Source organism: Rhincodon typus, chromosome 6 (genome assembly GCF_021869965.1).
Source record: "Rhincodon typus isolate 14 chromosome 6, sRhiTyp1.1, whole genome shotgun sequence".
NCBI classification, from domain to species: Eukaryota; Metazoa; Chordata; class Chondrichthyes; order Orectolobiformes; family Rhincodontidae; genus Rhincodon; species Rhincodon typus.
The window spans coordinates 51,883,397-51,900,737 of NC_063337.1; the positions used below are offsets into that span (position 1 = coordinate 51,883,397).

The window sequence follows — 17,341 nt, forward strand, 5'->3', positions numbered from 1 at the left end:
ATGCTCAATCTCATTCTTCAACACATTTTTATCCAGCTGTTTGATGGAATTACTTGATATTGCGTTCATGTTTTGCTGCATGAAGGGAAATAAAAGTCTATAATTGGTTTTCAATCCAGGTTTGTTCATTTCATATTCTAATTTTCTGAAGAGTTTAATTGTTGGAAAATAACAATGTGACTCATTATTTTAAAGTAATTTAGATACTTTGAGCAGAACCGTATGAGGCACCAGTTTCTCCGTGCCTGACACATGCAGGGTTACACATCAGGGCGTTGGGAGGAGTGAGCCTGCCAAAGGGATCAATAGCTATGCCACAGCCATTTAACTATCACTAAGACAGGGACTCTGCCCCTCAGAGACAGTGATCCCACCAATCAGAAGCCATCAGCTCTCCAGGAGTTCTGGATTTTTGTAAGTGAGGGTTCCTTCGGTACCAGGCTTTGAGCCTCAGCTTGAGAGGGAAGGTGAGGTGGGTGGGAGGCTGGGACCTGACAGGCCACAGGCATAAGGGAACCAGAGGGACGTGGGAGGGCAGCGTTGATGGACCCACAGAGCCAGTTAATGAGGGACCCCCTGCCCACTATCAGCTGCTTAGTGTGGGCTTCTCCAACGGCTGGTGTGAACCTGAGAATGATTGGTAAGGCCCTTAAATGGGTGTTATTTGATGTTACCCACCAATAATAAAATTACAGTGGAGGAAAGGACAGCAAGTAGGCAAGGGGTATGGGTTATTTGTTGGATTTAAAGAGACTCCACCTTCAAACCCAACAGTTCAGAGTGAAATAAATTCAAGCCTATTTCTTCCAATATTTTCAAATTATGCTGCTTTTCCATTGCTTGAAAGCTAAGTTTTTTTCAATCTTATTGCTTTCTTCTGAACTTTATCAATACTTCAATGTTATTCTAGACTGCACTAAATGATTGCACCAAAATGCATATTGGGTATGGAAAAGACACAGTACTATGATCTCCTAGGCATCTGCAAACTTAGTCATTAGGTCTGTGTAAAATTATAAGAAAGTGATCATGGCCACCTTGGTCACCTAACATTAAAAATAAGCTGTATTTGGATAGGAAGCTCTACAGAGTTTATCAAAATGAGAAGTGATCTCTTTGAAACATGTAGGATTCTGAAGGAGATAGCAAGAACTGCAGATGCTGGAGTCAGAGCCAACACTGTGTTGTCTCTAGGATTCCGAAGGGGCTTGACAGGGGAAATGCTGGGAGGACGTTTCCCCTCATGGGAAGAGTCTTGGACAGAAGGCACAGTACCAATTTAATACTGATTTGAGGAGGAATTTCTGCTTTCAGAGGGTTGAGAGTCTTTGGAATTCCTTGCCACTGAGAGGTGGAGGAGAAGAGTTCTTGTGTATATTTAAGGCTGAGATAGATTGATTCTTGGTCAGTAGGGGAATCAAGAGCTCCAGGCAAAGGGCAGGAAAGTGGATGTGTGGAATGTCGCATCAGCCATGAACAGGAGCATTCTGTTCCTATTTGTTATGGTCTTAGGGTATATTAATAAGCACATGTACACTGAGCTCCCTGCTAACAGGCAAAGTATGAGTCACAATCAGAGCATCACTTTCTATCAAGTAAGCCACAGTGGCTGTACTTTGTACTCTATGTTGATGATTACTCTCAGAATGATTGCAAAACTGTAATCTGAGGAATAGAGTAGAATCATAGGTCCCTACAGTGTGGAAGCAGGTCATTTGGCCCATCGAGCCCACACTGACCTTCCAAACAGCATTCTAACGAGACTCCGACACCCTCACCCTATCCCTGTAACCATGCATTTCCCATGGCTAATCCACCCAGCCTGCACATCCCTGAACAATATGGGTAATTTAGCATGGCCAATCCCTCTGACCGGCACATTCTTGGACTGTGGGAGTAAACTGGAGCACCCGGTGGAAACCCACGCAGACACAGGGAGAATGTGCACATTCCATACAGACTGACACCCGAGGGTAGAATCTTCAAAACTGATGTGATATTGTTGGGATTTCTACAGGCTCCTAAATGCACTTTAAGTATATTTGCAATCCAAAGATAAGAATACTCCAGCTCGTCCCCGCCTCCCTAACCTGTCCTTCCTCCCACCTATCCCCTCCTCCCACCTCAAGCCCCACCCCCATCTCCTACCTACTAACCTCATCCTGCTCCCTTGACCTGTCCGTCCTCCCTGGATTGACCTATCTCCTCCCTAACTAACTCCTACACTCACGTTTACTGGCTCCATCCCCGCCTCTTTGACCTGTCTGTCTCCTCTCCACCTATCTTCTCCTCTATCCATCTTCTATCCGCCTCCCCCTCTCTCCCTATTTATTTCAGAACCCCCTTCCCCTCCCCCATTTTTGAAGGAGGGTCTAGGCCCGAAACGTAAGCCTTCCTGCTCCTCTGATGCTGCTTGGCCTGCTGTGTTCATCCAGCTCTACACCTTGTTATCTACGTAAGAATATCTACTCAGCTTTCAGGTACCAATGGTAAAGTTGTAGGGATTGATTGAATGGAGAATTTACCTCTTGGACTGGACAGAGTGGCTTCAGTTGCTTTTCCACCATCTCCACATCGAGCTTCATCAAAAGGAAGGCATTGATCTCCTGTTCCAGCCACTACCATAGCATTCTTAGTGATTTCCTTGACTCCAGTAAGGGATTTTACTTTATAGACACGTCTGCTATTGGTATCAGAGAGATATAATGATCCCGACACAGCATCCACGGAGAGGTAGTACTTGTGCGCTGGACTGTTACTAAAAGAAAATAAAATCAATGTTAAGCTTCAGATAAACTACATTCAAGTTATTCTAACGTTTACTTGTAAATTTGAATTTTGTCAATGCTGTTTGAGCTAATTGCTGTGCCTTCCAATTAGGACATGTTGCATCCTTTAAACTCTTTTAACTCATTCTGCAGCAATTCTAATTAACTTCTGGTCTTTTATGTATCTTAGTATATTTTACCTAAGGCAAACCCTTACTGATTGCCCCAGACTCGTGTACCACTCTGTTACCTCTGTTGGTTCTTAATCCTAACAGCTCTGATCAACCACACCCTTAGTCCCTCATCACAGGGTGTAGTTGATGTCAAAACATTGAATGTATTCAAGAGGCAACTAGGGATAGCACTTGGGGCAAATGGGATCAAAGGTTATGGAGAGAAAGCAGGATTAGGCTATTGAGTTGGACAATCAGCCATTATCGTGAAGAATGACAGAGCAGGCTTGAAGGGCCACATGGCCTCCTCCTGTACCTATCTTCTACGTTTCTATGTTTCTATTAATGCCTTTGAATCACATTTACCTGACACACATGTGCACTTGTTCCTCTCTCCTGTGGGTCCTTCAGGCTGAGCCCTACAGTTAATTAGTTTTCCCTGTGAACTCAGAGAGGTTTACCCCACAGAAAAAGGCCATTTGGCCCATTGTGCTCACACAAGTAAACAAAGATCTCATCCTATTTTCCAGCTCTTGGCCCGGAGATGTGGAGGCAATAGCAATGCAGGTGAATACTGAAGTACTACTTAAATGTTGTGGGAGTTTCTTACTCAACCAATCTTTCAGGCCAAGCATTCTAGACTCCAACTACCCTCTGGATGAAAAAAGAAAATCCACAACTCTCCTCTTAGCATTCTATCTTTTACATTAAATCTATGCCCCCAATTACTGACTCCTCTACTAATCATAAAAGTGCCTTTCTATCCTCCCTATCTATCCCTTCACAATGTTGACCACTTTCAGATCCCATCTCAATCTTTGCTGCTCCAAGGAAAACAATTTCAGTATATCCCATCTTTCCTCACAGAACACACCCTCCAGCCTAGGCAGCATCCTACTAAATGTCCTTTATGACCTGTGTCGCGCAAATCACATCTTTCTGATAATGTGGAGATCAGAACTGCACGCCGTACTCTAATTATGACATAACCAGCATTTTGTAGACTTTCAGCAGAAACTCCTTGCTCTTGTACTCTATTAAAGTGCAAATATTACATATGCGTTTTTACTCACCTTAGTTACCTGCCCTAGTATCTTCTAAGGATCTGTGGATGTGCTTACACATCAAGTCCCTCCGATCTTCATTGCTTTCGATAGTCTTACCATTTGTTGTGCAATCCCTTATATTGTTAGCCTTTCTTATGTGTATTACTTCACACCTTTACTTCTGTTGACTAAAGTCCAGGTATTTACTGAATTAATATATCTGATATCATAACCCCTTTTTATCTGCTGGCATATTTTTGTTTAGTTAATTTTATCCACTATTTCTTCAAGCTATTTAGTTTCTACTTTCTCACTATTTGTTCTGTTTCTCCTCATTCTGTGTAAAGTGATGTTAAAATCATAAACCCCTCTTTAAAATTAATTTCTTTCTCTGAGTTCTGTTTCTATTTTTGACTGTCGCAATCTCAACCCACTATCTTTCTGCTTATTCTTTCCCTCTTCCTTTACTTTCACCAACATTTTTAAAGATACCTTCCTTTTCCTATTCCTGTCTCACTTCCTCCTCTTGTATCTTCTCATTAATTTTTTCTCGACTCCCTCCTTAATGTCTTTGTTTCACTTGTTACAATAGTGCATGCGCTCACTTCAGCCTCCAGCAATCGTCAGTTCTATTTTCCCAGTCAACTCTGCCCACCCCACTGAACAAACTTGTAACACTTATACATTTGACCATTCTTCTATCCCTCTAATCCTGCATCACTTTTGTATTTCTCTATAAACCTCACTGCAACATTGCTCTGTGATTCCACTACACTTTTGCACTGTTCTACAATTCCTTATATCTCATTTTTACCCATCATTTTTAAAATACTGTTTCTGTCCAGAATCAATGATTCTCCACTTTAATCCTTTGACCTGAAAATTGCACAGCGTTAAATTTTTGTAATGGTTTGATTGATGAAAAGTAACCATATTTTAAATGTGATACGTGCAATTCATTCAAAACATTCTTGGGAGCCTTGCCCGGATGGACAACCCATTTACCTCTAGTTACACTGATACATAACTGCACTGTGATGTAAGTGTCCAATGTCAAGTTGTGTCACATGTTGGTTGTCGCAGGTTCAACCTGCCTGGAATCACACACAACAGGTGTTATTGTGCAGTTAAACAGATTTTTAATGTCTTGGTTCTTCTTTCCTTTTTAAAGTATAGAAATTTTAACTTAGGAAAATAAAATAATTGACTTGATACTTATTTTTCGAGTCTTTGAGTCAGCCAGTTTACTTTCCCAGGTGAGGGTCTGTTGCGATATCTGATCCTGTCATCTTAGTTTTTTTTCAAACGTTATGTACATATTTGGAACATGCCTAAGCCTTTCATACTGCCTTATTTTTAAAAAATATGTTGTGATTTTGTTTTATTTGTGACACACAGTGGTATTTGTTGCTATATCTCTGCTTCTGCCTGTATATCTGAAGCCACTACAGTGATGAGGAAGGGTCACCGGACCCGAAATGTTAACTCTGATTTCTCTCCACAAATGCTGCCAGACCTGCTGAGCTTTTCCAGCAATTTTTGTTTTTGTTTCTGAATTCCAGCATCTGCTGTTCTTTCAGTTTTTAATCAGTATAAACCATCTTGCTCAGTTACTTTAGCAACGAGTCACATATAACAAATAACATTTCTGATTAGTAAATAAACAAGTTACAGACATTGTTATTGAGTACCGGGTCTTAATACTCAAGTTATTTGTATAATGTATGCATATGTACTTAACTTTTTGTGCATTTATTGGAAAAACATGAAGACCAAAAGTAGAGTAGGCATGTGCTTTTTAAAAATCATTCTGAGCGCTACTTTCATGGTTAATGAATGATGATAGATTATTGTAAAACAAATGGCACAAATGAGGTACATTAGCCTGTATTTCTAGAGTGCATAAAAGGCATTTTCTACCAAAACTACTGCTTGTGACTTTAGAAGCATTGGTGTAACCACATTTGTAGGTGGCCACACCACAGTTGTGTCTATGTATTGGCACCAAAATTAGAGTTCTCAAATCCATCTAATGAAGAAAGAGAATGGACAGTTCTGCTGACCATTTGCTAGCAGAAGGTGACTGATCTATCAGTCTTAATGAATGAGGCACTGCATTTCACTGTATTAAATAAGGGACAATCCTAATTTGCATACCAATGTGGAAATCATGATATTTTCTGTAACAATATCTGACACAATAAAGTGTATCAATCAAATGCTATCTTTGGGATTGAGCTCACTAATCTTGTTTCTATTCATTTGCTTTCATGGTGTGAAATGCTTCAATTTAACTGATCATTGTGCAATAACTCCAGGGGTCTCTTACTAAACTTCCCAAGAATATTAAAGTTACTCGTGTAATTTATTATTTTTTTCTTCGATGCTATCTTGGTGCTTTCATATGAAGACAAAATGAAATCTCAACTTTCAACAATGTACCTTCAATGATTTACCTTGTCAGACTCAAACACAACTGAGCTCCCTCCCCAAACGCTGCTGGGTGATGACAGTGAGAGAATAACAATGGTATTATTAATTGGACTCTCCATGTCTGCACTATTCCATTTGCTTCTCCCAAGACTATTATATCTTTATATCGGAATTCCTTGACCTTCAAAGATATCAAGGTCATTACTGTATGGTATGAAATGCTCCATTTATATTCATTTTACAAAGATACTCCAAATGATTGATGTGCACAGCAGTATTATCTGATTTTCTCTCTTAACCAGAGAGCAGTTCCACTCTGCCTATCACTAGCACAGTATAATAAATGCAGCTAATTTTCACAGACCAGACTGCTGCTTTGAGTGATTTTGCAAAACAAATAAGCCTATTATCTAACAAAATTAAGTCATACATATAATTCCCTTACCTGTGCCTGAAATCTTTATTTCTGACAGAAGACAGGTACAGATGAGACAGAAAAAGGATTCAATATTAGTTTTGTTTTCAGAAAATCATAAATATCAAGAAGAATATTGAAAGCAAAGACAGATTAACATAGGTCAGTTCATAAGGTTAAAAATACTTTTCAGAACGCAAAGTGGAGATGATTGAAAATTGAAGCTTTTAGTTTTTCAGCAACCTTCATCAATTTTGCTCCCAATTATTTGATGAGAAGAATACTTTGTTTGAGAAACCAGTTAACTCTGGTACCAGAAAAACATTTTTTCCTAACTTAATATGCAAGCCTAGTCTATCCCATTACGTAATTCTCCCAAAAATACTGATTTAGTAGGAACATACTTTTGTAGCTATTGAAGTTAGAAGAGACAGGTCTTGCGTAATACCAATGCTAGAACTAATCTTTCACAAACATTCTTCCGAACCATCTGAAATATCTGTTTGGGTCAATGTTTGGACAGAACACGGAAATATTAAGTAATCAAGTGGATTGTTTAGTCCTTCAGCTTGCTCCATGATTAACGGTTGGTCTGTCTTCAAAACCACTTATGTGCCTATGCTTCATATCCATTCAAAGCCTTCCCTAACAAAAATAAGAAAGGATATTTCATAGACTGATTTTTGACGTGGTTGCTGTAATGTGTATGTTCACTAGGAAGTAAACATTAGTTATTGTGTGACTTGTGTCACCTTGCTTACTGGTGATCTGACTGTACAAATATTTATTCCTCAATACTGTGGTCAGGGGTTCCAGAATACGGATTAAAAGTGCTAAGTAACATTCACATTGAACAAGTGCCAAAAATGACTATCTCCAACAAGGCCAAATCTAAACACTGAAGAAGGGTCTAGGCGCGAAACATCAGCCTTCCTGCTCCTCTGATGCTGCTTGGCCTGCTGTGTTCATCCAGCTCTACACCTTGTTATCTCAAATCTAAACACTTCCTGTTTGAGATTAATCACAATGCTATGCTGAATCCTGCTTCAGACACTGACCTGACATCTGACTGGACTAGCTAATAAATGCTGTAAGCATGCTCACAGATAGGCATGGAGCTGACCTTTATAACGAAAACCTTTTATTGAACTAAGTGCACTATATACATATCAGGGAAAGGTCTTTGCACAACCATCCTACAGTAAGACCTCCAAAATACTGGCCATCAAGTGATCTGAGATCACAGCTAGTGATGTCATCAGTTATCCTATTGATAGCTGCTTCCTTGAGACTACACCTCTCACCAAATATTCATCTGTCCCTGAATGTTTACATCTTTTCATCATTAATTTGTGTTCCTGAATGTTTATGCTGCTGTTCATTAAGTAGTGTCCCACTCTCCTCACCACAAGGTTTCCTGTGACAGGTTTCATTGCTGACCATATTCTCAGACCTCTGGGTGGACCAGTAAGATGGAGGGCTGTCCTCTTTGGAGCAAAGAAAAACATTGTCCGTTCCATTTTCTTTACAGACATGGTGATTGTGGCCTAGTGCTTGTGCAGGTTGGGTGAAACTTCTGTCATGTTTTTTCGGGTTGTCACTTGGCTGAGTGTAGTCGGACAACATCCAGTCCAGCATGTGCATGGCATGACTACAGTATAACGTGTCTAGTGAGGGGTGGCTTGGGGCCATTTCACACATCTTTGGTGGTGTATCATGTGCTATTTCCATGCTGGGGTTGAACTGTGCAGCACCCACTGCTGCAGGATCCCTGGGTTTGGTTGGGTTGCTTTTATTTTACTGTCTAGTGCGATTGTTACCCCAGCAATGTCAACTGGTGAATGGATGGTTCCTTCAGCTCCTTGTGTCTTGGCATCCTGAGGAGGTAGGCAGTCTGTGCTTGCCTGAGACTTGGTCTCTTGGGTAGCCCCTTCATTGTTCTCTCCCAGAGTGGGCTGTAGGGGGAATCCTACTTTTGCCAAGATTCTTTCAAGCCCTTCCCTGGGCTCGTCTGAGGTACTTCTGGGTTCATACTGAGTATTCTCTTCACTTTGCAAAATGTTTCAATCTTTCAGCTACTACTTAGTTGGCTAGTTCGTTCATAGTTCGCTAGTCCTGCAAGGCTTCAGTCATCCTTGTTCTTGGCTTTCCCACATGTAGTCTGGTTCTGCTCCTGTCAATGTATCAGGGGTTATGGCTGCATCAGCAGGCTCATTATGGAGTGAGTGATTCTGGGGCTCTCTAGAAGGGCCTGTTGCTGCATTGGGCTGTGCTATTTCTATGACATCTTGGAGATTGCCCTCTTCATGCACTCCTTAAAGAGCAGTGCCAGATCCAGAGTCTCTCACTCTAGCTGGTTGCCATTGTAATTGGCATCTACCTGCATGTTTGTCTATTCATTTCAAAAGGGTGACATATTCATCTGACTGCTAGTGTGGAATGTCGTCAATAGAGGCTGCTTTCTAGTGGTCTGGACATGTGGTGTTTTCCCTATGACCGATGAGTAAACAAAGCCACACAGGCTTCCTTGCTCATAAAGACTAATGTTGAAATCACTGATAAGGTCTGTGGAAACTCATAGTCCCTTGTACTGGAGTCTCTCAGTCATGTGGTCCAAATCCTTCACTGAAGATCCCAATGGGCCATGAAGGCAGGCTGTAGAGGGATAGAGGACCTCTGATCTCAACCCAAGTACTGGAGACAATGGAGAACCTTCTTTATTTGAGTTTAAATGTTGTTTTGTGTTTGTTGATGTAGAGTTCCACGGTCTCTAAATCCACTGTCATCTGGCCACCTCTGCTAGGAAAGGCACTTTAAATAACAGTGAGATTGCTAATGGATCTGTTGTGCTTGGGTGTGGATTTGGAGGTGGAAGTTGTTTGCTGCAGCAAGCTGTTTCAAAATGGTTTCTCTTCCTGCAGCCATGACAGTCCTCATTAGCTGCAGGACATACTTTGTGCTTGCAAGCTCTCTTTGTGCCTCAATAAGTACTGGTGGCCAAGTCATCCTCTTCTGCCTGGTCTGTCTGCTATCTGGTATGTTGAAACTCCTGCCATTGATGAACTGTACTGACTCTATAACTGAAGATTCGTATTCTTTTATAATGGGGTGCTTGACATGTTTTCTCAGCTTCCAGCCTTTGGCTAGTTGCACTCATTTTGACAAAGTTTTCTCTGGATGGCAGAAAGTCTGACAGGGCTCATCGTGCCATCCCACAATGATTTGGTCTTGGATTACTAGTCTCTCAAGGGTCTGTCATTGCAATTGTGTGTGAGCAGGTACAAATATTCCCAAATAAGTCTCTGTACTCCTCTGGGTCCTGGCACATTATTGAGCTTAAGCATGATCAAACACAACATTTTACCTCAAGTCAAAGTACTCATCAAAAGCCTTCAGCAGTTGGTCATACGTTATCGAGTCCCCAGTGATCCCTTGTCTAATCAGTACATTATCAGTGCAGCAGCCTATAAGAACATACTGGTCTGTTCTCTTCTGGTTTGTGTGAGAAAGCTGAGCAAACTCTGAACTGTTCAAACCTTTGGCACTGTGCTGTACAATCTGGGTGTAAGCTCTCCATGTGGTTTAGTCACTCGGGTTCTCAATATTCACTATGTAGTCCTCAGATTCCATGCAATATCAATGGAAAAATATAAATTCCTTGGTGGAAAAATTAAATCTCTCACTATCTAATAAAAGGCTCCATCATACACACTATCGCATACACTGAGGAAAAATAGTATTCTGATATGTGAAATAAAATCTTGAAACACTTAAAATCCTACTGGCTGCTGTCAGTAAATCAGAAACCATATCAAATGAGCAATGTGTTACCAGAACTTCTCAAAACTGTCATTCATTCTCAGATGAATGGAATATTAATGAAAACCATTAGAACTTGAAATTTGAGCCACAAATATATAATGGCCACAGTCATCCAAAAATAGTGATGGAAAGAACAGTCATTGCAATTTTAAAGTGGGTCCCAGTAAATCAGTGGGTGGTGGCAGGTGGTAAGATTTTTTTTAAGTGACAACAACAGTTTTGCTTTCTATCAGCTAAAATGCTCACACAGTTTAAATCACAGTACAAAGAAAAGTACATGCTGACTGAACACTTTGTAATGTTTTCCGTTGCATTATGGTCCTATTTCCATTGGAAAAATATTATAATACATCTGAACAACTACAAAATGCTGATCAATGTAGGAGGTCAATATATCTTTTCAGGACAGATCCCTATGATGAAACACTTAATTAAAAACACATCTACCTCACAACACAGCTCCTTATAGTGACATTTGAAGGCAAGAAGCATGGTACAGTTAAGTTTCAGACTGCTTCTGACTCCTATCAGGCTTTCCATTTTCCTCCATAAACCTTCAAACCTGACATACTTTTAATGACCTTCCAAAACCCAATCCCAGCAATTGAAAATGTTGTGTGGGAGGAAACTCTATTTATTCCCCAGTTCAAAATGGGTAACCTGGCCTTGGCAGGGGTGAGGGTGCACTTTGGACATTGCGTATTCCTGAACTGCAAAAGAACAGAGACATATTGCTCGTGGGTGGAAATGTAGAGGAAAATGATTTCCTCCAAAACAAAATCAAAGTATGGTTATTCGTGCACCAAAATGTCCCTCCACACACAAATAAAAATTTGGTTGCTGGTAACAGATTTCCCCTCACTGTTTATTAGTTAATAATAGAAAGCTACAATGGAACTAGATATACATTTTTCTTAATGTTAAATGGAAGAAGTTGGGAAAGAATAAAGGATAGATGCAAATAAAGCATTAAAAACAGAACAATATATTGCTCTGAAGAAAGAATTTTCTATTTTTGGTATCACAGGTAACACAATTATTATTCCAAAAAAACACATTGCCACCAGGGCGCTTTTCTTCCGGTAACAAAATATTGCAACTTATTTAAAAAAAATAGTATTCACCAGAGCACGTGCCCTTAATTATATTGTTCATGAGCCAAAATCGTCTAATTTTTTCTCCGCTGTTAAGTGTCTAACTCACATTGCCTAACCTGGGACATAAAAAATACATATTTTCCATCATTCTACAATGCTATATGTTAATTCACCCAAATATCATCCTTATCAGGATATAGTTCCCTTAATTTTAGTGCCACTTTTGTGACTGAATAACACTGCATAACTTAAATGAGTTAAGATCAGTGTCTGGAGTTAGCATACCTTAGCTCCAGTATATTAATGACATTGCCTGAGGGGAAGATCCTACGAACATAATTAAAATCACCAACATAAATGCTTCCATCTGATCCACATGTCAGCGCAACTGGTGCAAGGAGCTTGTTCCCAGTTGCGAGGCCATTGCAGCTTGGACATGAAATGCTACGTCTTCGCCCATTTCCGATGATGCTTCCAATGACAGGTGGCTGCTGGGATATAAAATTATTTTCCCCGTTTCCTTTGTGCAAAATACCTGCAACAAAATAGTTAAATATTAATATTTGAATTTAATAGTATAAAACAGCAAATAAAGTTATGAATGCAGCTGCACTACCAGTACTGCAAGCACTTAACCAATAGCAAATCCTTTCAACAATAAGTCATGTTATCATAGCAGTGAGCTCAAATTAGTGCTTTTGCATGATTTTTATTCATTGCTTACTTTGTGAATATCTCTAACTTGTAGTGATGTCTAAACTAGAAACTTTTGATGATCCTAGAGATATTAGAGATATGAAGAGAAATATGCCAGAAAGAACTGAAAGATAAATTTCTAGTTCTAATTCTACACCTTTGAAAACAAAAGACAGCCAACTTTAATAGGTACCCTCAGTTAACTGCTTAGCTATCTTTTTTCTTTCATATGTAACTGTCTTGATCATTTCTTCTACCCCAAATTTTTATATTCGATCAAGACCAAGTGGCCTCCTCCTGCATTGTAACAATTCTGTGATTCTGATTCTTATTTGGTGCATTGCCCTGCTGAATAAATGCAATATTGGCAGAAATGAACTATTCGTCTCTGTTAGCAATATTAAAAAAAAAGGAACCAAGGATTAAAATATGTACATTACCTTTTAAGGAATTCCAAACCTTTTGGTCACTTTCAACAATTCACAATTGAGAACAAAAAAACTTTGATGAGTTAAATTTTAAATGCTGATAAATTTACACTTTTTTTTGGGGTACTATGGAATTTGAATCCCATTGTTTTCCAATGCAATCCACTGAGCTTGATGAGGTTCATGGTTTGGATTTTGCAATTGCGTGAGTATGGCTCCTTTAAGTTTTATTTTGGTGAGCTTCCAGTGGTATTCCTATTTCTCTTAGGCCTCTGCCTTGTGTGAACGAAAGGGAAAATGAGTACACCACCCGCCCTGGCATAGTGCACCATGTCTAGCAGCCGTTCTTTTCCCTCTTGCCCCGGAATCAATTCCTATATGGAATGTCATTTTGGAAGTCCCTGCATGAAGGGACCTACTGTATTATACTCCCCTCCCCCCACCACTGGCTGTGCAATATCCCCAAACTGAGGGAGTAGGTCAGGGAAGTCAGGGATTAACTGTCGGGCCTAGCAGGCTTCCACTGATTGTGAGGAGGGATGTGCAAGTGTTGGGTTTTAGAAGCCTGGATGGGAAGCAGCCATAAAGTGACAATAAAATATGATCTGGGCACAGGGTTCTGTCCATGATGGGCACAGAGAACGCCATCAAAAGAAGTACCCACTGAGCCTGTCTGCTGGCAGCTCACATAGTGAAACTAACCAGAATTCATAAATTCTTGTGAAAAATAAGAATAGATATTACTGAAAATACTCAGCAGGTCTGCCATATGCCACCTGGAAAGAAACAAGTTAATATTTTGGTGCAAACGCTTTGAATCCACAGACAAAATATATAATTATCTTTTCTCTTTTTAGATGCTGATAAAACCATTGTGTATTGCTAGCAATTTCTTTTTATTTTACAGGAAGGTCTTTACAGTGGGAAATGGGTTATCTGTCCCCACATTCCTCCATGAGCAACGCACTGATCAGAAACTTGTTGGCCTGCAATATTTTGTGTTCGGCCCAGCCTTAACTGGTTCAGAATGAGAATTTTGTGCTCACATACGAGGATATCCTGACCAAAGAATCTGCCACAGCCAAGTATCAGTAGCATCAGATGCAGGGAGTAGTGACTTCTGGGATGATAAGAAATTCAGGAAGAAAAGCAATGGGGGTTCCCCAAGTTTAGGAAAGTCAGGGATTATTTGTCTGGCCTTGCAAGCTCCCAGTGATTGTGGCGAGGGACGTGGGAGAGTTTGGTTTTAGCAGCCTTGGTAGGAAGGAGCCATAAAGTGGCAATAAATTACAGTGTACGCACAAGGATCTATCCATGATTGGCACAGGGAACTTGCTCAAAAGAAGTACCCATCCTGCCTGTCTGCTGGCAGCTCACACAGTGAAACTAACCGGGTTGCTTGCTTTACCTTGTTTTTCCCAAGACAGGGAAAATCTGTGAAGGAAGTGGAATGAGGCCCTCAAGTGGGTAATTTAGGACTTCAAGAGGCTAATTTAGGACTTCAAGAGGCTTAACGGCTGAGTGACACCTCACCAGCCCACTACAATATGGCAGACAGGTCAGGGGTGAATGGGAAGGCAGTGGGAAAATTACTCATTCCATTTTCTGAACCGTCACTTCCCCAATTTTGTTTCTGGCTGGCGGGGATAGGTGGGGGAAGAATTAAAATACACCCCTTTATTTAAGATTTCAACATTCTACATTTTACAAATATGTAGTTTCAATTAAACAAAATGGCTAAAGTGTGTATTTTTTCTTCTGACATTATTGCAGTGAATGTTGTACTGTTGACTTACTACTTCGTATGTTGAGGGCATGGTGTTTGTCTAAGGTCCATCCACCCAGGTTAGATGCATCTAACTCATAGCCTTGTAGAACAGCAGTACGTTTCTCCCAGAGTATCAGGTCTGGACATGATTCATATTCATAGCCCACAGACACTGCAAGGGTACAATTGAAATAGGTTAAACAGATGCACAAAATATTATAGAAAGATCTATTAAAAATTAAATTCCATTTTAAAATAGCCTCATTAAACATCATCAAAATACTTTGAAAATGGGGACAGATGCAGCATTTAACTCATATGAATATGGTCCTTCATCTCGGGAGATCCAAGTGTGAATTTGGCTCAGATATAAGAGAAAAGGTCACCTCCCACAAATGCTTGTTAAGTGACAGACTTGAAGCAAGATTTAGCAATTGTATTAAAGAAATCAGTGGCTTATGTGTCTGCATAATAATGATCAAATGTGCCTTTGAAAGAGACAAAACTTGTAAAGTACTGTTAGCATGATTATAGTCGATAAGGTTGACGCTTCACATCACTGAAAACATGTTAATCCCACACCCCCATCCCCCACCAATGACACTGGGTTGAGGCAGATGGACAGCATAAATGTTAAAAAGCTCAAATCCAATCCCGAGCTTCCTATTTTGTTTCACTGGAAACAACAGACAGAGGGTGGTGGCGGAGGGTTGCTTTTCAGACTGGAGGCCTGTGACCAGTGGTGTGCCAGAAGCATTGGTGTTGGGGCCACTGTTTATCATCACTTATATATATGGTTTGGATGTGAACAAAGGAGGTATGGTTAGTAGTTTGGAGATGACACCAAAATTGGCAGTGTAGTGGACAATGAAGGTTACCTCAGAGCACAAAAGGACCTTGATCAAATGGGCCAATGAGCTGAGGAGGAGTGGATGGAGTTTAATTTAGATAAATGTGAGGCGCTGCATTTTGGAAAGGCAAATCAGAGCAGAACTTTTACACTTAATGGTAAGGTCCAGGGGAGTGTTGCTGAACAAAGAGACCTTGGAATGGCAAGTTCCTTGAAAGTAGAGTCAAAGGTGGACGGGTTAGCGAAGAAAGCATTTGGTACACTTGCCTTTATTGGCCAGTCAATTGAGTATAGGAGTTGGGAGGTCATGTTGCGGCTGTACAGGCCATTGGTTAGGCCACTCGGAGTACTGCATTCAATTCTGGTCTCCCTGCTATAGGAAGGATGTTGTGAAACTTGAAAGGGTTCAGAAAAGATTTACAAAGAGGTCCACAAGGTTGGAGGGTTTGAGCTATAGGGAGAAGCTGAATAGGCTGGAGATATTTTCCTGGAGCATCAGAAGCTGAGGGGTGACCTCATAGAAGTTAATAAAATCATGAGGGCCATGGATAGTGTGAATAGCCAAGGTCTTTGCCCCAGGGTGGGGGAGTCCAGAAGTAGGGGACATAGGTTTAAGATGGGAGGGGAAAGCTTTAAAAAGGGACCTAAGGGGCAACTTTTTCACAAAGAGAGTGGTTTCACAAAGAGAGTGGTACATGTACGGAATGAGCTGTCAGAGGAAGTAGTGGAGGCTGGTATAGTTACAACATTTAAAAGGCATCTGGATTGGTATATGAATAGGAAGCATTTTGAGGGATATGGGCCAAATGCTGGCAAATGGGACTAGATTAATTTAGGATGTCTGGTCGGCATGAATGAGTTGGTGAGTTGGATCAAAGGGTCTGTTTCCATGCTGTACAGCTCTATGATTCTAAATTGGAGGACTGGCAGGGGGTGGGGGCGTGCAGTGATTTCATATTCAGTGGTCCTCAGTCCAGTCGAAGGGGATAGTTTTTGCTCAGGGAATCCAGGCAGGCACAGTAAATCAAGGGCAGCCTCCCATACCATTTCAGGCCCTGTTCCAGCCACAGCCACTCATAACGGATGAGGAGTCAAAAGACTGGCAGTACAACACATGCCTTGTCTCTTTTTGTCCTATTATAAGCTGCTTTCCTCCTGCAGTGAGAGAAAAGTGGGTGACAGGGCTATTACTGTTGGCACAGGAGGAAAGTTTCTTGAGTGAATAAACAGGCAGCACAGGGGTTGTGCAGGGTTAGTGGTGTCACAGTTTGGTGTGGGTGGGGATGATGTTACAGGCAACAGTGAGAGTGGTAAAGCATGAGCCTTGGTAGGAAGTGGGTGCAGGAGGAAAGCCAGAATGAATGTGAGGCATAAATGGGAGAATTGTTAGCACTTAGGCTGGGAGAGTGGAGAAGGACATTGACCATCTTCCTACAGTGCTGGGCATTCCTTCAGATGGCTGTGATTGCTTCAATTGAGTGGCAACTTCAGGCCAGGCTGGCATTGTCTCATATCGTGGCATCCACTGATAGCCCTGGGGAAGAGAAAGTCCTGGCTGTGCACATCCTGTCCAGTAGGATTTACAGGAGTTGGATGTCCTGTGTTTGCCATGTTCAGGGCAAATGTCAGAAATTGTGCAGGTGTCTCCAGACTAGCAATGCTTGTGAAGGTGCACAAGAGCATTTTAAATATGGTCCCGGTGCCAGGGATGAAGTTCAGTTCTGGGATCTCTAGAAACAACGAGTTGCTCCAGGGAAAGCACGTGGTACTATAATGTGGAGCTGGGTATGATTCTCACTGCAACAGCCTACACATCAATTAAAGTGATGAGTTTGCTAAGATGTA

At 41.0% G+C, this 17,341-nt stretch overlaps 1 protein-coding gene across 1 annotated transcript in view; it reads right to left on the minus strand.

Annotated features, from left to right (window-relative positions):
- tenm4 (teneurin transmembrane protein 4) overlaps window positions 1-17,341 on the minus strand; it is a 302,149-nt gene that overhangs the window by 48,402 nt on the left and 236,406 nt on the right. Inside the window, exons 18-20 of the mRNA XM_048598311.1 lie at window positions 14,675-14,818; window positions 12,040-12,289; window positions 2,526-2,758 (exon numbers count right to left, since the gene is read on the minus strand). Of these exons, the coding sequence (XP_048454268.1) occupies window positions 2,526-2,758; window positions 12,040-12,289; window positions 14,675-14,818 (627 nt within the window). The remainder of the gene's footprint in view (window positions 1-2,525; window positions 2,759-12,039; window positions 12,290-14,674; window positions 14,819-17,341) is intronic.